Below are 21,701 nucleotides of genomic sequence, written 5' to 3' on the forward strand. Positions count from 1 at the left end.
CAAATATTCTATATACAGCACTGTGTAATTAGTGGCACTATATAAATAAATGGTGACGATTATGGTATCCAAGCAGCTTTTCTGCAGTTGTTTAATCGCTTGTGTGACAGGTGGGGAAAAGACGATTTTGTACTCGCTTTAAAATCCAATTCTCTGAATCCATTGGTAAGCAGTGCCCCCAAATGGAATGAATGAGAAATAGGATATACACTATATATAGAGAAAAATAACTCTGTGTGACAACCTCCAGGCAAAACCTATTCATTTCAATCTATATTTAAAATAAATAAATAACTTGAGAGAAACAGCAGAAAAAGCCTGCAACACCAGCCTTAATATTCTAGCAGAACAGTATTTAGGCTCTGTATATGGAACTGTTAAATTTAAAATAAGAAGTTTACTCCTCTTACAATTTTTTTTTTGCCAAAATAGAAATGGTCAAAACTATTTTTAACTGTTTGATTAAAGTAAAGTTGAATTATACAAATACATCAAATTACGACCCAAAATGAGGTTTGTGAAAATCGAACCAAAGATTCACTAACCTTTGTGGAGAAAGTGACTACAGTCCCATTGGCAAGTCCTGCGTATAGAATTTTCCATCGCACATGTAGACACAGGACTCGTTCTCCAAGATCTAAAGTCTCGATACATTCCCGGGACTACAGAGACATGGGGGAGGAAAAAAAAATAATTTAAAAGCAAGAAAACAAATCTGTAGTACCAAACCAAAATACAAAATCTCATAACCATAATGAACCTGGTGTCCTGGAAGAAGCATTTTCTACCTGTTCATGTCATGTGACAGAAAATAGCACATTTTATGCGAATATAATACTATGGGAGGATAAGCTTATCAAGACAGATACAAAGACCTAGAAACAATATCATTAGGCAAACTCAATCATTTCAAATATCTACTGTGTTTTGGTTTCTTTACATTAGAAAATACTGCACCACACAACCATATTTTGTATATTCATCTGTGTGCCTACTTTAATTATCCCTTAATTATTTCTCTTTTTCCTTGATGTGTCTTCAAACAAATCCATTAGCTGTATGTTTTTGTACATTCTATTGTGCTTTCACATTTCCAAAAATGTTCATGTGCAAGAGCTGGCTATTTTGTATAACACCGCTGTGTCAGGCAACCAAAAACATCATCTGGCGGAACTTAATGCAACTGGAAAGAAGTATACATCAAATGTAAAGCACATAAGCCTCAATACCATATCAGCGCTTGTAAAAGCAGCATAAGAAACAACTGTATAACCTTTTAAAAATGAATATAGTCAGGTAGGAGCATTTCAACAACACATGTCCCATCACAATCAATTTCTCTACCACAATACAGTCTATGCTTCATTGCTTTCCTCATTTCCAAACATTCTCAAAACTGTCCAACAACCCAGCGTCTTTCCTGTCCTCTGATAACCTCTTGACATTCACATTTGCAATACTTTTCCTGCGCTTTACCACATTTATGGAACTTGGATATAACATTTTCAGGCCTCTCAAAAGGCATTTCATTGCCAAGCTCATGACACCACTCAACCATCACAATCTACCCATAGCTTGTGTTTGTATATTCACCAAATCCCTTTAGATTGAAAGTTCTCAGAGGGAGAGTGCCTAAATCCCTAATATTTCAGACTGGTAATAAATGTTTCACATTCTTATAATTAACCATACCTGCAGTTTCCATGGTTTATACATCAAAACAAAACATTATATATTTTGCTTTCTTGTAGAAACCTCAGATTTCTGCAAGTAATCAATGCTTCATATATAAAATGAAGAAAATCAAAAAAAAAAACCTGGTATATTTTATGGAATAATGTACCGTAATAGAATAGCATCGGATTGTGTGATCGCTGGACCCAGTAAATAGCACTGCGTTCTTCCCATATGTTTGAGTCACAAGGAGGCAATTCACTTTTGATGTGTGACCTTCAAAAACACCCTCACACTGTCGATTCTGCAAAGAGTCAAAAGCAAGCGGCACTTATTATTTTGCAAACACTGCAGATTAAAATCAAATCTTAGTAAAACGATGCATCAATGGAAAATGCCCTCAAACTATAAACAAACATTGATGTACACTTGGTAACTCCCAGTGTCCATATGATCATTTTAGACACAGACAAAAGAAACATCAATATCTACAAATATATCATGTTTAAACCCTACATTCTGCTTAGTGTGGGAGTCCTTTACAACCAACTAAGCTAGTAAAACTGAAATAAAAGGCTAAAGAAATGATTTTGAAGATCACAAGGAAAATGAGCTGGAAGGCCATGGGTAGGTAACAGACTGATTTTACTTATAACATTTACTTACCACAAGGTTGTATACTCGCACTGATTTGTCAGCAGAACACGTGTAGAGCATGCCATCAAAGATCTGGATGGCATTGACAGAAGCTTGGTGTCCTTCAAAGTTGCCTTCTGTAGGTTCCTCATCTTCCCCAGTTTCTGAAGATACTTCTGATAAAGAGAACCTGAAATTACTAGTGGTACCTAGCTGGATATCTCATTTTCTGTCCCAGACAGATCTATTTTAATCTACTATTTATTTTTCCTTGAAATATCAGTGTTCTCTAGTCAAAGCAACTTTTTCCCGCCCACGATATACTCACCCGAAGAGTTCTTTGTAGTTTGGTTGGAGGCTCTACGCTCACTGGCCATGCTGCATTTGAGAATAAAGAGAAAAGAAAAAATAATATATTATATATATACATATATTTTTTTATTTTTTTTAATAAATTACATTTTTGTCTCAAAATATTTTTACATCTACTGAAAATGCGAGCAATTGTAGCTAATACCATTAACAGTAACTTTTGTACTTGAAAATGTAATAGTAAACAGAGATTTTGTTACAAAAAAACCACATCATGCTTATTACTTTTAATTAATATAAATGGCAGCTCATACATGGGTTGCTTTTTACGTAACATAAAATTGACCACCACTTATTTTTTACTTATTAGTATCTCCCAAAACCAAGTATATCGCTGACTGATTGCTTTAAAATACAGGTACTTTTTTCACTACGTTTTTTTTTTACACATATCTATATGGATCCAATGGTGTTATATTTATGTCTATTCAACATTTAGTAAACATCTATTACAGTTTACCAAGTATTGCTTCCCTAACTTTAGGACCATCTGTGGCTTTTGACAACGCATTTTACCAGCTCACCTTAAAGTCATTCTTTTTCTATGGACAGTGGAGACATTTTGTGGCCCAAACCAATTTCCATAAGAATGCAGCCCCATCAGTTCACCAGGAACTAGTGACATCTGTCTCTAACAACTTAGGAATATCACTGGTTCATACAGAATAAGCTGGTAATTGATTTAGTTCACATAATGGCTGCTTTCACCCTGTGTAGACATATTTATAATTATCCCCCCCCAGCATAAACATTTCCACTGTTGCTCACCTTACCACATTCTCCACTACATAATTCGTGCCGAGCTCACTAGTAGATGTTACTTCATCATTTGTCTCTAAACTCCCTTGGCTAGAGCACACAACGCCTGCAAGTTCAGTTTTAGATGGACTATCTGGTTTTTCATTGTCAGAGTGGGAGTCTATGTGCACCACCTCAAAACGAGGGTTCGGTATTTCCATCACTTCTATACTGGAATCACTGTCCTCTTTGTTCATCTCTGTTTCTTGCGATGCGGTGTCGATCTCCAGTTCTACAGAAGTAGATGTGCTGACTGTTGTTTCCTTTGAGAGTCTTCTACACTTTACTTTTCTCACTGGCTTACTGGAGATGTCCTGCTCGGTATCGCTGTTTTCAGGTATGTGTGTAGGTCGTAAGGTCTTCTTTTTCCGTAACTTCTTTTTCTTCCCTATTTTACTCTCTATTGTGATAAGAGTTGATTCAGCGTGCTCGGCGGGACCTGTTGAGCAGCTGGTTTCTTTTGGAGACATACTGAATGGAAGAGTATGTCCTTGAAGTGGACTCTGAACAGACACCGGCCGATTTCCTGGGCTGTCGGATTCTGATTTTGGCGTGCTAAAGAAAGTTTGTGATGATGCAGTTGATACACTTGGTTTATCCAGGGACTGATCCCCACTAATCACAGGAAATGTGCTTGTTAGTTCAGAAAGAGACATGGTGGCTGTAATGATTGGATATACAGATGTATTTTGGCTGCTTTCACCTACCAAAGAAAAAGAAGGTTTAAAAAAAATGTACAACAGAAATACAACGGCATCAGGTAATGTGCAATTACTATTATTTACAAACACAATCTATTATTTAAAAGAACGTTACCATGATATGAACTATAAGGTAGAGCTCTGTAATAAATATTAAAAAAATAAAACTTATGGTCTATTGTTTTATTGACCTGGAACTTGACCAGCAGATAGTTCTCACTTGGTGTTATAATGTGTACCATTCACTTAATGAACCTGGCTCAGACTACCTGAACTTTAGACAGCACTTTTAGCTAATCTGTGGCAAAACATCCAACTACTTTTAGCAGCAGTGAAAAGCAAGACATGGCATAATAGACTAGGGGGGAAAAAGTCAGTTAAATAAACCGGATCTCCATAATTTAAAAATTATGTATTGTAAAAATGTGTTCCAGTGATGCTACTGGTTTCTAGTGAACGGATATACTGCATCATCATGAATACTGGTTCAGCCCATAAAATGGCTACTACCACCGTGTGTGTACATGGCAGGTGCATTTTAAGACATCTGACATTGTAAGAAATTATTCTCTAGTTAAAGGACAGCTCTTTTAAACCCGCAGACTGAAAAGCACCAGGCAGTGCCTTACAACACACTTACAAACTTCATTATAATTAAAAAAGGTGTCAATGGTGATCAAAGCCTTTAAATGTATTTGGTTCTGAAAAATCACTGAAGTGTTTACACACACATTTGAGAATTCTACTAACATTTTTTCCACATAAAGCAACTTTTAGGTTTAGGGATCGGTTAACAAGAAAAATAGCTTTTGACAGGATCCCATTGCTTTTAAAATATGTTTTACACTTTAGAAAACCTCAGGCGATTTATGTGGAGACAAACGGACAGGTCTGTAGAAAGCATTCACTAGGTTTTTTTTCCTTGTAGAATGTTTGATAAACCATGGCATACAAATCACAGGTTTTACTTCTCAATGTAAAAATGAAGAAAGCCAGACTGCTTGATATAACACTGGACTGACTTGCAAACCAAGATTACACGCCGGGAGGCACACTGTGCAGCATAGACACCGTTACGTGGTATTATAGGTTGACGTACCATTGGTCTCTGATGGTGGTGGTATAACCATGTTCTCTTCAATTCTCACAGGTGAAACTGGTTCTTGTTTAATTGTTACTGATGAATCAGGAATAGCCAGGGCAGGATGGATTGCTGGCGGTGTGTATACGGGGACAGGAGCAGGTAACAGTGTGCTTGGTGGTTGTGTTTGTGGGGAAAGATAGGCTGGAGGCTCCAAGAGAAAAGAAATCAGATGTCCAGGAGTGACAACTGGTGTCTGTGGTGGCGTACCACTTGTTGTTCCCTCTTCTACCTCATTGGCAGGTTCATAGGTGCCTTTTTACAAACGAGAAATAGGCTTATTGTTATTACATAATTACAAGTTTAGGAAATATATTGTTCTATACACTGAATTGTGAAGGAAGAGGAGAATGAGAAAGAATGATTTGGTGGATAATATATGGAAAAGGGGGCAAAGACATATAATAATGGCCAAAAGTTTTGAGAATGACACAAATATTATTTTTCACATAGTCTGCTGCCTCCGTTTTTATGATGGCAATTTGCATATACTCCAGAATGTCATGAAGAGTGATCAGATGAATTGCAACTAATTTCAAAGTCCTTCTTTGCTATGACAATAAACTTTATCCCAACAACATTTACACTCCATTTCAGCCCTGCCACAAAAGTACCAGATGATATGAGTTCAGTGATTTTCTTGTTAACACAGGTGAAAGTGTTGACGAGGACAAGGCTGGAGATCACTCTATCATGCTGATTAAGTTAGAACAACAGACTGGAAGCTTTAAAAGGAGGGTGGCGCTTGAAATTATAGTTCTTCTGTTAACCATGGTTATGTGCAAGGAAACACATAGTCATGATTGTTTTACACAAACAGGGCTTCACAGGCAAGGATATTGCTGCTAGTAAGATTACACCTAAATCAACCATTTATCGGATCAAGAACTTCAAGGAGAGAGGTTCAATAGTTACGAAGAAGGCTTCAGGGCGCCCAAGAACGTCCAGCAAGCAACAGGAATGTCTCCTAAAGTTGATTCAGCTGTGGGATCGGGGCGCCACCGTTGCAGAGAATGACAGCAGGCAGGTGTGAGTCCATCTTCATGCACAGTGAGGCGAACACTTTTGGAGAATGGCCTGGTGTCAAGAAGGCCAGCACAGAAGCCACTTCTCTCCAGGAAAAATATCAGGGACAGACTGATATTCTGCAAAGATACATGGAGTGGACTGCTGAGGACTGTGGTAAAGTAATTTTCTCTGATGAGTTTCCTTTCAGATTGTTTGGGGCATCTGGAAAAACGCTTGTCTGGAGAAGGAAAGGATACCATCAGTCATGTGCCATGCCAACAGTAAAGCATCCTGAGACCATTCATGTGTGGTGTTTCTTCTCAACCAAGGGAGTGGTCTCACTCACAATTTTGCCTAAGAACACAGCCATAAATAAAGAATGGTACCAAAACATCCTCCATGAGCAACTTCTCCCAACCATCCAAGAACAGTTTGGTGACGAAGAATGCATTTTACAGCACGATGGAGCATTTTGCCATAAGGCAAAAGTGATAACTAAGTGTCTCTGGGATCAAAACATCAACATTTTGGGTCCATGGCCAGGAAACTCCCCAGACCATAATCCCATTGAGAATTTGTGGTCAATCCCCAAGAGGCAGGTGGACAAACAAAAATCCACAAATTCTGACAACTCCAAGCATTGATTAGGCAAGAATGGCTGGCCTTCAGTCAGTATGTGGCCCAGAAGTTGATTGACAGCATGCCAAAGCAAATTGAAAAGGTCTTCAAAAAGAAGGGTCAATACTGCAAATATTGACTCTGCATAAACTTAATGCAGTTGTCAATAAAAGCCTGAATGCTTGAAATGCTTCTAATTCAGTAACATCTGACAAAAAGGTCTAAAAATACTGAAGCAGCAAAATATGTGAATACCAATACTTGTGTGATTCTCAAAACTTTTGCCCATGACTGTACATACTCCTTGTAAGTACAGATGCTTGTAGCACAACACATGCACTTGATTTTTGTTTATATCCCATTACCTTGAAGTCCTTGCAAAATTTGAATTCTCTGTGTCCTCATGGCACTCATTTCCATTGTTATCTGCACAATAGAGGTTCAAGGGTAATTATCACATAATTAAGAATTACTTAGAATTTGGTGTGAAAAGTTTTATGTTGCAGTGTGTGCTTTTACCAATAAATAATTTCTCTAAACAGCTGTTTGGAAAATGTGCTCCTTGGATAATCCTCTATGTTGATAGAATAGCACTGATAGATAAGCATCAACTTATTTCTTAAAATACAGATTTTTATTAGATTTTACTTAAAACTGCTGGGTGTGTTTAACAAGCAAGAACGGAGACAGAAAGACAAATGGCACAGATGAGAGGAGGTTTAATTTGATTTCTGCATTATAAGAACAGTGTGCAAAATGTTTTACCTGCTGTTTCAGTACCAATAGACGCTGAACTTCCAAGTAAGCTGCCTGTAGAGTTGCTCGAGCCTGGAGAAGGTGATTATCAACACCCAGGAGTGAAGTGTTCAGCTCTTCTTCCCTTAAGGAAATGTTTAATAGCTGATCCACCTGGGAACGCTCTTATAGGAAAACAAAAACTTTAGTAAACCTCATGTGACTGGATCACTTATAAATAACTTGTGGTATAAATTTATGTAAAGGAAATAGCGCAGGGCGCTTATTTATATAATTGCAAATGTACTTATTTTTGATATTGTGGGTATGTTGGTAAAAGAGATATCTTTATTTCTGAGACCAGGGGAAGGAATTTGTTTGTTTTATCTTTTCTAGAGGAAATGCATGATTTCTGAGGTATATATCTGATACAATAAGCCTTTGTGGAGGAAGTCTTTTGTGTATCGTTCTGAATAAAGGACCCATGTTAATCTCATGTTAATTAGACTTTTTGATGTGTGAGGGTCTAGCACCTGAAGGCACAGGTAGGTTTAATTAGACTGCTGTTAGACTTCCTGTGTTCAAAATAGGATGCAGGAAATCACTGCAATTTTTATGATATCACAGATAAGTGTAAATATTGTTAGCTTTGCATTGCATGTAAATCCATGTTTGGGTAAACAAATTGCAACCTGATTCTAAAAATAGCTCAGACCTCAGTGGGCTGGCTTACCCTTAGAAGCTGTGTTTAAATCTGTATAAAAAGCACCGTCTTGTATTGAAAATTGTTCATGTTCCATCTGACCTGCTCCCTAGTACCTTCAACCAGGGTGAGCAAATAAACATCACTTGCTTCAAAGCACTGCTTGGAAACTTCTCTATCCTTGTGACCTACAGATTAGATCCAAAATCTAATCTGTTCCTGTCTGTTTCTGAGATTTGGACTAAGCATCCAGTACCACCGCTCTGGCTAGTGTGATAGGGCAGGGGGGATCCATCCACAGCAACCAGGTACACCAGTAACGGGGTACACTTGCAGCGTCAGTTACTCAGAAGAAACCCGGTTTTGGATGCCAGCAAAGGAGTCCAGTGGTGGCAGCATTTGTAAGCCCCTCCTACTGTGGTGAGAGGGCGCATTTGGGATAACGAAAGGGAACAGTGGCAAGGTAAGCTCAGCCTGTTCCCAGCAACAACAGACAGGGTATAGGTGGTCCATCCTGTCACACCTCAGAATAAAAGAAAGACTCCAGCGATTCGGGATATCTAACCCCAGCGCTGCAACAGTTCTTGGGCCCAAGCTAACAATCAGGGCAGCTCAAAGTTAAAAATTGTAACACATGCACCGATTGGATAAAGCTGCAGATGTTAAGCCAGTGCTTGCGTTACAATCTGATACCTCGCAATTTAAACCTTATGAAGGAATTCTGGATTTTGGTTATGCCTGCATGCCTTCATTTTTAAAAAATGCACCAGATGACTTTTGCATCGGTCAGGAGCCTAACATGATGCTTTCTGTATCTAATTGCTGACAGTAGAACATGGTTTAGCCCAATGGTTCCCAAACTTTTGCAATTCGCAGCACCCTTAGTAATTTTTTCAAGGCACCTCTCCAATATAATAACGGAGCAGTCCCGTTTTATAAGTACTTGGGTCAAAAAAACGTAATAAGTATTCAGGTCAGGACAGAAATACTTATTTAGTTGTATGCAAAAATAATACACATAAATCCAAGGGAAAAGAATATTTTTATATAAATTTTTCAATTATATTTCTGTTAAAGAATAATTTACACCTAACTCACACTGTGCCCTCCTGTATCCCCTCACTCTGCCCCCTCTGCATCCCGGGGGCCAGGAAGAGAAAAAAAAGAACAAAAAAACACTTTCCAATCCGGCGGTGCCCAGAACCCAGCATCCTCCTCTCCCCGGCGGCTTGTCACGCTTGTCCTGGGCGCCGCCGGATTGGTAAGTTGTTTTTTTTTTCTCTTCCTGGCTGCGACACCCCTGTGACAGCGCCGCGGCACCCTCGGGAGCCGCGGAGCACACTTTGGGAATTGCTGGTTTAGCCTTTAAAATTAAAACAGGCTTTCCACCTTCAGAAGTCCAATTTATTGGTTTGTGCAAGCCTTTCTGCAACTCCTACTACAAATACACTGTTTATTCCATCTGTGTTTTCAGAAAAGTATTAAATGATCTAGTTAGGGTTGTTTATTTGTATTGCTTTCAGATAAGATAAATATAATGCATTTCACTTGAAGAGCTTCATTATGAAGTCTGAAAACCAGCCAGACACAACAGTGTTCATCTTTATCAAGTTAACCAACACCCAGGAAAACTATTATATTCCCTTGGCTCTACTTGTTTTGCATAATGATGAACTGGTTTCTTTCCAGTAGCATTATGTACCTCTTTCACCACTCCTTGTAGCTTGTACAACGTAAGTACAAAGTAAGACCAATCAGTGTAACTCAGCATACATTTGTTTATTGCAAACACATAGAAACAATAACTTAATGACAGCTCACCTTTTATTCCTCGGATTTTCCTTCTTTTAGTATTTCTTTCCAAGTTTGAGGTTTCAGGACAGGAACCATCCTTACCAAATTGAATATATAAATGAAAGATTTTAATTACCAAGAAAGAATTATTTTTTTTTAGAACTGTATACAAAACGTAAAAATGAAAATGTCATCATTGGCATAACAATTCATTTTGCTTTATGCAGACAACAAAATCCAGATAGGATCATTAAGATACCTCCAAAACAAGAATGCAGATTTGAAATGTGGCATTAATTCCTAGCTCATTAAAAAAAAAAAAAAAACCCATATAGATATGACAGCAAGGAGGATTTTATTTCCTTATGTTCATTATCTATATTTAGGGTTGCATTTAAAAAAGTATATATTTTTCCAAATATCATGGCAATGTCTATTTTAGCAAATATTATGGAATTTAGAACATAACTTGAAAGATGCAAATGAAAAAAAACAAAAAAAAACAAACAAACAAAAAAAAAAAAAAACTTACCCCAGTAGCCCTTCTTTTCTTCCCGACCCCCTGACTGTCATTTTGCTCAGTGCCAGATCCACAGCTATCAGTGCCTCCATCCACATGAGCACTAGCTGCTGTATGAGCACTGAGAACCATGTCTTCACAAGCTCTCTGAAACATGCACAAGCTGTCTGAGGCTGCACAGGCTTCCACACCTTCATCCTGACTTTGTGAGGTTTCAGCTGAAACTTGGTTATTAAGAACATCAGTGTCCACTGAGGGAGGTATTGCAGGAACATCCTCCTGCTTTGCAGATTGCATCACCGTGGAAACCACCTTTGGTCCAGGTGCTGCCGGTGTTGGTTGGCATTTTGGAATGTTGGTTGGTTGTTCGCAACATGTTTCTGAGATATGATCTTTAAAAATATTGTAAACAGAGGCCTTGTCCACAGCGACACTGCTTTCAGAGAGGCTCCGCTTCCGTATTGAACCCAGTGCACCTAATGCGATGCCATCCCAATGGTAACTTTCAATTTCCAAGTCTGCTTCCTCAAAGTCAAGACCTTCTTGTTCGCTTTGAACCTGTGCTACCATTTCTATACCAAATCTTTAAGACATGAGAAAAAAAAATTAGTACAAGAGATTTCTGGAATGGGCCTGGCAATATGAAAAACAACTTAATAGTCTGTCCTTCTATTCTGCCCTAATGTACAAATTTAAAATTGTATCTCTTTAAAGGGTTCATGCAAAGATGTGTTATTAAAGATAAAACATTGAGGGGGGGGGGGTGGCTAATGTGAATATGGAGAAAACCCACATACTCCCGTGAAGTTAGCCCCAGAGATTTAAAAACCTGAGAGAAGAACTGAAAATACAGGAAATGTAATAGAAGTTCTATTACAGTGAACAAAAAGGCCATTTTTACTTAAATGCACAATTATTGGTTGCTACAAACTAAACTAAAATCTTCGTTGAATCTGTGCCTCAGTGATTGTATGCTGACAAAGTATATGTATATAAGAAGTCAAATACACTGCACCAAGTGCAAGTACATATCAACCCCTTTTATCAAATATATCCTTTATTGGTATGCTTTATAAACAATTATAGCAAAATATTTAAAAGGAAATGGCAAAGACATGTTAAAATAATACACAATACAGTTTTAAAGGTAGCAAAACTACCCTGCTGACTCGCTGTCCTAATATTTATATATAATAATCCGCTCAGTTCTTAATTTCATGATTAGGATGCCAAAACTTTATTTACACTTCGTAAACTATATCAATTTAATTAGTATCCAACTAAGTGTGTTAATTAATGGACTATAGGAACCCTATAATATATATGTATACACACACTATATATATCTATCTATAACTATATCTATATATAAATAAAACACACACATATATATATACAAACCTTGGCAATCCTTTGCCTAGCTCCTGCTTCTTCTTGGTCACATGCTGGATAACCTGTTCCCAATTTATATTTCTTCTCGATGCATTCAGAATCTGCCTAAGGGTTGGTTTGAGGCTGGAATCCTTGTCAGTCTCACTCTTGCGATGACCACTCACATTTCTGATGCGTCGCGCACTATTGAGGTTAGGTTCTGGGAGATGTGCTCCAGTTTTGCTCCGTAAACTAATATGCCTAGTTAGATCCCTCTGGAGAGAAACAGGAAGTCCAAGTTTGCTTAATTCTGGTAAAATTGGATTGGAGGAATGTGTAGCACCTTTTTGCATTTCAAGATCGGAAACATTTTCAAAACTTTCAACATCATGAAAGTCTTGAGACAGATGAGGATTCCTATCATCTTCGCTATCGGGAGACTCGGGGTTGGTCTGTGACGGAAAACATTTGTCAGCAAATTTTTCTGTAAATAGGACAGTTTCAGAATTGGTGAAAATTTGTTCTAAGTGTTTTGTGCTGCGGTCTTCCTCAAGTTTGCAATTTGCATCAGAATTTTTCGACTCCACTGTGTTGTCAATTTTTGCCCCATTATTGAAGAAGTCATCATCACTCACATCTTCTAAGGTGTCATCAAAGGAAATACTGGTTTCAAAAGAATCTTGAAACACTTCAGCTCTTCCTGTGTTTGGATTGCTAGATGTATCACTTAATGACTGAATATGAGGACTAGATGTATCACTTAAAGACTGAATATGAGGATTCTGAAGTGCCTGGCTGTTACGCAGCATCTCTTTGGCCTTGCGTAGCACCTCACCAAGAGTTTCAATTGGTTCTTTGTTGCTGCTTTCTTGAGTTTCCAGGTTGACCTTTATTTGTTTAGATGCACTTCGCAACTTCGATATGTAAGAATTGGACTTAATAGTTTCTAAATTAAGAGCACTTAATCGATTCTGTCTATCCCCAAAAGTAGTAGGAAACTGCAGTTTTACACCTTTTAAAGGATTTTTTTGATCTCTCTTCAAAGTGGAAAGTTTCATATCAGGTATGCTGCGAAGTGGGCATTTTAGTGAAGGCATACGGGGGCTTTTCAACTCACTGTGGTCAATCTTCTTTTCCTCAGACTGCTCAGCACAGAAATCAAGCAAATCTTTATCTCCTGCTACCCTGAGGCTAGCCAAACGTTCATCTTGGTCTGGTTGTAGGTAACCAATCTTGGTCTCCTCCAACTGAATAGGTACATCTTTATCCGAAGACTGTGGAATTGCTTGTGGACTCTCTGCGATCTTTTGTGAAGGATAAGGAGACCATCGATGTGGTTTGTCTCTTGAGAGGCTATTGTTCTTCTCAGGGCAAATTACAGGTTTTGTTTTGGATGATAAATCTGAATTACTGGACATTTTAAAACCGATAAAGTTATCTTCTATATGTTTGTCGCTGGTAAAGTCATTTGTCCTATCTGAAGAGGTTTTATCTGAATTTGCAAAGAGTGTGCCATTGCTGGTTTTATTTTCAGTTTTTTTCCATTTGAATCTTTCTTTACAGAAAGTGTTAGGTGGACAGTTTGTATTACTCCAGCCTGACTCCTGTTCCTGAGCAGTATCACAGTGCCTCGGTGGTCTGTTCCTCCCTTGTGGAAATGTTTCAACATTAGGTCCATAGTTCCACTGGTTACCATTGTATGGATTCATTTTCCAGTTTCCACCACAGTTTCTAGGATGCTGGTTGGGAAAAGTCACTTTCCCCTCCTGATGCCAGTGAAAATTTCTCCCGGAGCCTCTTTGGTGCCAGCTGGTTGCCCCCCCTGCGTTTGAGTGCCAAGTGCCTCCAACGTTGACATGGATCAAATGTCGATTTGATGGACTATTTAAATGCCATCCAGTTCCCCCCCTTGAACTACCGAGATGCCAGTTAGAATTGTGGTTTAATGTGGGATGCAGGAATCCCGGTCTTGGATTGTTGAAGCATTCATTATGCCATTGCCAGTTCCTCTCCGATGGATCTCTGTGCCACTCCTGTTGGCCTGTCTCTTGATATGAAAGACGGTCTTCTCTTCTTCTTGGATAGTTATCAGTTTCTTGTTCTTTGGATGAGCTGCATGGCTCATCTGGTCTAGAAAGAAAACAAAAGAATGTATGGACCAAAGAAAACCACAAATAAACTTGGCTAAATTATGTGAATTGGGGCCATTTCCCTGCATTTAAATAGTGAAGCAGAGATGTAATATTAATAAGAGTTTTATTGTTCACCCCATACTTAAACCTTCATATTTGTGACCCAGACACACAGCCATATACCAAGTGTTCTAACGTAAGGCTGTTTCTTTTGAGTAGTGAGTGCAAATGGTGGCCATTTGCTGCATGTGGATTGGTTTGGCATGCTGTCAAGTATGTGTGTGTATATCTATATCTATCTATCCATCCATCTCTATATATAAACACACATTGAAATATTAATTTTTGAATTAAAAGATATTATATACACCCTCCAAATAAAGACACACCCACTTACCAGCGGGCTTCACGCACCATTTTACCCATGTTTCACTGGTTAAAATTTCTCAACTGAAAACATTCTACTCTCACATGTCATAAATTACAGAGAACGTTATACAGGAGTAGATCAATAGGGCGAGGTTAGACTATACGGACAATGTATGCCGAAAATGTTATGACAAATGAGAAATTAAATCATGACACTAAATAAGAGATTTGCCAGAATCTTTGAGAACCACTAGTAACGTCAGTCCTATTTAAAAAGTCAAAGTACATGCACGCTGTATCCACTAGGGGTCAGGAAGCACATTATAAATGGAACTGTATCACAATGTATCAGACATTTTAAACACACAGTCACCATATGTCCTTTATTAAATATCACTTAAAAGGTACAATTAGTAAGAGCATTGGTGGGAATTTACAGTGATGCATGGTTGGGGAAAGTATGGCGAGTCAAAGCACTTCAATATGGCTTCATCTTCAACTTTGAATACATTGAAAATGCATCTCTACAAATCCCCTGCGTGACAATAACCAGAACTGCGAATAAACAACCAAGTGCTTGGTACTAAACATGGCTATCTACACATTAATGAAAAATGTTTTAGTGATCCATCTACAAAAAATAAATGAATAGAGCAGTCTTAGAGCTGAAGAGTCAGTAAAAAGCATGTGACATCTGAGGTCAGACAAGGTTAGTCATTGCTATCTTTGCCCAATTAACTGGTCCATTAAAAAGTGGATGTTGAAATTTTTACATATATTTTTACGAATGTCGCTAGTAATGCTCTTATACAGGGCAACTTTAATTTCAGGTTTAGTGGTTCTTTAAATTTACTTCTGCTAGAAATGTGCTTCATTCACAGATTCAGATGTGATTATGCACACAAATTTCAGATTTTCATATTCAAAGAAAAACAAATAATATTTGCAGGTCTTTGAAGATCCTGAAAAAAACAAACCAAAAACAGCAACAGTATACATACACATACTAGGAAGAAAATTGAGCTTACTAGTTCAATGCAACTAGCTTAAGCACCCAGACCAACATACTGTTGTAAAAAAGACAAATGTACACACAATGCAGGAGATGTCAACTTACCGGCTTTGCTCCTTCCTTTGGTTAATCAACTGGATGAGTTCCTTGTCAAAGTATTCTTCCTCAACCTCCTCCTTGTCTTCCCCTATTTCCAGGGCATCGACATTATCTTTGTGCAGCTGGCTTGATATGTGTTTGGCGTAAGTCGATAGGCCCACCACTGTCACCCTGCAGACGCGGCATTCATGGCTGCTGTCTCTGGGGATAGAGGCAGAGGAGGGGCACTCAATTCTTCCAACAGGCATTGCTGACAGATGCAGGCTATGCTGTGTCTCTTCTTAGGGCAGGGTCTCCTTGAACAAAATGCTACAGCACGGAGAAACTTTCTGGCACAGAGAAAGTTTACTCGGCGATTGCTTAAAATGTTTTACCTTGTGTTTGTAGATGCTCCTTTGTTGTAGTATTTATATGGAAGTTTAAAAATTGCCAGGATAGATTTTTCTCCAACAATTAAGAGGCAAGGCTTATAAAATAAAATAATAAAAACAAAATCTTCTTAAATTGTTGTACTGAAAATCTTGCCCCATGAGGACACACAGCATAGAGGAAGAGAGGCTAAGCAGGGGAGGTGGGCTTACAGAGCTAGTTTCCCCAGCCCTGAAGCCCAAGCATGGTGTCAGCTGCTGTGAGCTGCCTCTGTGACACACTTTACTTTTATTTCTAGCACCAGGGACACTGCCCACAAGTTCAGAAAGAGTATGAGGGGGATGGGTCAGCAGCCAATCAAAAAGAGGTAACAAGACCCAGGACAGCTGAAATGCAGGTCGGGAATTTGAAAACTCCAGCTCCACAGCATATGATGAGAGGCTCTGCCTAGTATCCAACACATTGAATATGACTACAACAAACTATGCACAATGCTATAGGAGGCTAATTCAGTGCGTGGGTATTAACAGCTGTGGAAGCACAAATGGTTATATCTATACACTAATTCAACAGCTTAAAGTCCAAGTGCAACCTTGCAACCTTTTCTTTGTTGAAAAAGTGGACAGCACTTAGAATACAGTGAAAGTCTGAAATACATATATCTCAGAACAGGGGATAGTTTCAAAGGCCAAGGTTGATTCATGAATCTGTTGTGTTGCTCACAAGCATCAAAATTGCTTCTCCATAATTCTAGTCCTCCATGTCTGCAAGCTCCAGTATTTATATGCAATTAGCAGTTTCAAATTCTGTCTGATTTAATGAAAAATACTCCGTGCCATACATTGGAGCCTTGATTTTTCATTTTCAAATTTCCTCTAATTCATACAATACAAATAATAAACCTATTTCTCTGCAATGTGTATTGGATGAACAGACATCAGTAGGAAGTAGTGTTTTTTTTTTTAATCATTTTAATTTCGGGGCATATTCAATTGTCGGCGGGTTCCGCCGCGGAAAAACTAATACCGTTAATACGGTAATCTCTCGCTGGATTTCAGGTCGCAGCTCAGAGAGCTGTGAGCTGAAATCTAGCGAGTAAATTACCGTATTAACGGTTTTTCTGCGCACGATTACCATAATAACGGCAATCGTGCGCGGACCGCAGGATTTTCGGCAATCCCGCTGACAATTGAATATGCCCCTAAGAATCATACTATTTTTGGTATTTTTTAATATATGAAACTCCTTATTTCCTGTCCAGCCACAAAATAAAACGAGTGGACCTGATATACACCACTCTCCCATCCACTAGGTAGCTGATTTCCTATCTCTAGATCAGTTGGTGCACAGGTGGGTAGCCTTGCATTGCAAAATTCTAGTCTTCCGTATGAATGTGGTGCAATAGGCTTTAAAGTGCTCTATCAACAGAACCACGGGCTGCAAAGTGCAGCCTTTTTCCATGGGGTTCTGTAATGCAGAACCAGCAAATTAATTTTGTTGCTAACGAACATTAAATGGCAGTTTATAATGGGTATTAGTTTATACCAGGGATTTTAGGCGAGTTAGTGCTACATTCTTCCCCGAGTCAGATCATTTTCCAACGTATAGTTTACAAGATGTAAACATTTTTTGACTGACACCAGTCACTAAAATGATTATGCAATTGGTGGCTGCAGCACAATGCAGGCGGAAAATTAGCCTCACAGTATGTAAATGTGTGTTCAATCTTCAATGTGTCAACATTTTTATAATAACTGTGTAATGGATCTGAAAAACATAAGAAGGCAGGTGGCACTTTGCATTTACAAGTCCAGGCTAGTCTTCTCTGGTGTAAACACAGTTCAGTGCCCATTTCCTGTGAGCGTCTGCACTTAAATATTTTACATAGATATTTAGTAAACAATGCTTTGCCATACAGCAAAAATAGATGAACATGACTAAAGCATTATATTTATATTTCTCTGATTGACTAACTTTAGTCATTCAAAACGGTAGTATATGAAAAAAGAAGTATAAAAGGGGAAATATTGTGTTATACTAATCTAGTGTGAAAGCAAAGTAAAAAAATTGGAAGTGATCTAAACAGCTCAGTCCATTTCACCCCATTATTCTCTTCACATCCATGTTCAATTCTGAGCATCATGGTACAATTGTGTCCTTTACACACAGCAGTGTGGATGGAGTTGTTTTATATCTCAAAGGCACAAATCTCTACCTCAGATGTTCATTAGGGAAGTCCTATTCACGTTACTTCAATTCTTCTCAGCAAACTAAATCTTTACTTCGATGATTAAGTAGGCTACTAGGGCTCAGGACAGGTGGTACATAGAGTAATGCTTTGGCAACATGGGGACTGTCCTTCGGACTAGATTTCACCCTAGAGAAGGGGCTTCTGTCTGACTTAATTAGCACTTCGTCAGTTATAGGTTATCCCCTGCTGAGTAATCTATATAGTTTCAGTTACAGGTAGAAGGTTGTGTACCCTAGGTGGGAAACTCGTAGTGTTGAATTGAGCATAAAGATGCCACTCAAGTAGTCATAGCCGACTGAATTTTCAAGCTTCACTGAACCATATTCAACCAGATTGCCATAGGTATGGCTAGCTTAAATGACTCTACAAAAGGGTAGACAAGGGACTAGTCAAGGTCAAGGACTGAAACATCCATACCTAGGACTACAAATAAACTTCCTACTACATATGCCGATGTAACCTGTAACAATTCCTTGATTTGCCATTTGGGGAAACTCAGATGCCCAAAATCCTGGACATAAACAGTACATCTCTATATGAGCCAAAGGAAAGTTGGGAGGTAACCAATTGTTATGAAGAACCAGGTAATACCTCCATCCCCTGTGCTGTGTCTTCATATATCACGTAATTAGCAGAAGCAGATGGTGTAGCTCAGATTTTCTTGATACCCCGATTCGAATCCCAGGCAGCTACTTGTGACCTTGGTAAAGTCATCTGCCTTCCTGTGTTCCAGCATAAAAAAATGACATTGTAAGCCTGATTTTGTGAAGAACTGTACCTGTAAAATTGTACAGTTCTGTGTAAAACATATATATGCCTGAAATACACTACCGAGAATTTCCTACCTCAAATATTAAGCCATACGCCTTTCAGTGATTGTTGGAGAAAACACTTGGCAATCATGTCTGTATATGAAAACGGGATTTTATACTTGCGTAAAATCTATTTCATTGGGGTATAGTATAGTGGGAATAATCTTTGGGCACAATAAGAAAGTTGATAGCTGGCCTTAGGTCCTCCTCCCCTTCTATACCCCCTTCCTTTTTAGGCATCAGTTTATATTTAACCAAGCCCCACAGAAAGGTAGATGTATAAAGAGAAAAACAGAGAAAAAAAAAACAAAAAAACAACAACACCCTCTCGAACAAAAAACACAACATATCAAACAAAAAAAACATTAAGCGTGGACCCCCAATGGACTAAGAGAAATGGATTTTACGTAACTATAAAAATTGTATTTTCTGCTGCATAGAATTAAGGGACACCAGGTACATTGAGGAAGTAACATAGTAACATAGTAACATAGTTGATGAGGTTGAAAAAAAAGACACCAGTCCATCAAGTTCAACCTATTTTGGATCTCCTGCGATCCTGCACTTATATTTGAAATTAATCCAGAGTAGGCAACCGCCAATCTGTTTCAATTTTGAAAATCCCCCCAGACTCAATATTGCAATCCAATTTTTACCCTATATCCACTACTATCCTTTATTTTAAATTAACGGACGTATCCCTGGATACACCTTTCCGCTAAAAAATTGTCTAACCCTTTCTTAAACATATCTATTGAATCTGCCATCACAACCTTCCCTGGCAATGAATTCCATATCTTGACTGCCCTTACTGTAAAGAACCCCTTCCTTTGCTGGTTGTGAAATTTCCTCTCCTCTAACCTTAGGGGATGACCACGTGTCCTGTGTATGGTCCTTGGGGTAAAAAGTTCCCATGAAAGCTCTCCGTATTGACCCCTAATGTATTTGTACATAGTAATCATATCTCCCCTTAGACGCCTCTTTTCTAAAGTAAACATGCCTAAACTGGCTAACCTTTCCTCATAACTTAATGACTCCATACCCTTTATCAATTTTGTCGCCCTTCTCTGAACCCTTTCTAGTTCCAAATTATCTTTTTTATAGAGTGGTGCCCAGAACTGTACTGCATATTCAAGATGAGGTCTTACCAACGATTTATACAGTGGCAAAATTACACCGTCTTCCCTTGCATCTATGCCCCTTTTTATGCATGCCAATACTTTTTTTGCCATTGCAGCTGCTGCTTGACATTGAGCACTATTGCTAAGTCTCCTGTCTACGAGCACTCCCAAATCCTTTTCCATTATAGATTCTCCCAAATTAATTCCATTTAATTTATAGATTGCGTTCTTGTTTTTGATCCCTGAATGCATAACCTTACATTTATCTGTGTTAAACCTCATATTGCATTTAGCCGCCCAATCCTCCAGTTTATTTAAGTCCCTCTGTAGAGAAGCTACATCTTGCTCTGATTTTATTACCTTACAGAGTTTAGTGTCATCTGCAAAAATAGAAACTTTACTCTCTAAACAATCACCAAGGTCATTAATAAATATATTAAAAAGGAGTGGTCCCAGCACGGAACCTTGAGGTACTCCACTTAAGACTTTTGACCAATTAGAAAATGTTCCATTTATCACAACTCTCTGGTTAGAGAATAGGGAACAGTTTTCAATCCAAGTACAAATTTTGATTTCTAGACCCAGTTCCCTTATTTTGTAAACCAACCTCTTGTGTGGCACTGTATCAAAGGCCTTTGCAAAATCTAAGTAGACCACATCTACTGTCCTGCCCTGGTCTAAGTTCCCACTAACTTCCTCATAGAAACTAATTAGATTAGTTTGACATGACCTATCCCTCACAAATCCATGTTGATTCCCACTAATAATTTTATTGCGTACCAAGTAAGCCTGGATACTGTCCCTTAAAATACCTTCCAGTAGTTTCCCCACTATTGATGTCAGGCTTACAGGTCTATAATTCTCTGGTTGTGATCTCGTCCCCTTTTTAAACAACGGCACCACATCTGCTATTCGCCAATCCCTTGGTACTGAGCCTGATGAGATTGAATCTCTGAAAATTAAGAACAGCGGTCTAGCTATTTCCGAGTTTAACTTCATAAGGACCCTTGGGTGTATGCCATCTGGACCTGGAGCTTTATTTATCTTAATATTCTTCAGTCGCCTTTGGACTTCTTCCGCTGACAACCAAGTATTAATTAATGGCATGGTTTCATTTCCATTTTTATGTATCACTCCTGCCATTTGTTCCGCTCTGGTAAATACAGAAGAAAAGAACGTGTTTAATATCTCTGCTTTTTCCTTAGTATCATTTATCAATTCACCCATCTCACTTCTTAGGGGTCCTATATTATCTTTTTTAATCCTTTGCCATTTATATACTTAAAAAACTTTTTGGGGTTTGTCTTACTTTCTTTTGCAACGTGCCTTTCATTTTCTAATTTAGCCAATCTAATTTCCTTTTTGCATGTTTTATTACATTCCTTGTACCTATGGAAGGACTCCTCTGACCCTTCAGACTTAAACAATTTAAATGCACGCTTCTTCCTTTGCATTTCTTCCCTTA

The 21,701-nt window shown here is 38.4% G+C and overlaps 1 protein-coding gene across 3 annotated transcripts in view; it reads right to left on the minus strand.

Annotated features, from left to right (window-relative positions):
• The window catches only part of ZNF106 (zinc finger protein 106), a 51,845-nt gene that overhangs the window by 10,635 nt on the left and 19,509 nt on the right, over nt 1–21,701 (minus strand). The window contains exons 1-13 of one of the 3 annotated variants that reach the window (XM_075192281.1): nt 18,895–18,935; nt 15,690–15,884; nt 12,102–14,201; nt 10,713–11,283; nt 10,208–10,277; nt 7,714–7,868; nt 7,314–7,374; nt 5,281–5,577; nt 3,451–4,183; nt 2,639–2,688; nt 2,341–2,486; nt 1,844–1,978; nt 546–662 (exon numbers count right to left, since the gene is read on the minus strand). In XM_075192281.1, coding sequence (XP_075048382.1) covers nt 546–662; nt 1,844–1,978; nt 2,341–2,486; nt 2,639–2,688; nt 3,451–4,183; nt 5,281–5,577; nt 7,314–7,374; nt 7,714–7,868; nt 10,208–10,277; nt 10,713–11,283; nt 12,102–14,201; nt 15,690–15,884; nt 18,895–18,920 — 4,656 coding nt within the window. In that variant the 5' untranslated portion in view covers nt 18,921–18,935. Of the gene's footprint in view, nt 1–545; nt 663–1,843; nt 1,979–2,340; nt 2,487–2,638; nt 2,689–3,450; nt 4,184–5,280; nt 5,578–7,313; nt 7,375–7,713; nt 7,869–10,207; nt 10,278–10,712; nt 11,284–12,101; nt 14,202–15,689; nt 15,885–18,894; nt 18,936–21,701 lie in introns of those variants that run through there. The other 2 variants (XM_075192280.1, XM_075192279.1) reach the window with 2 other exon arrangements.

Source organism: Mixophyes fleayi, chromosome 12 (assembly GCF_038048845.1).
Source record: "Mixophyes fleayi isolate aMixFle1 chromosome 12, aMixFle1.hap1, whole genome shotgun sequence".
NCBI lineage: Eukaryota > Metazoa > Chordata > Amphibia > Anura > Limnodynastidae > Mixophyes > Mixophyes fleayi.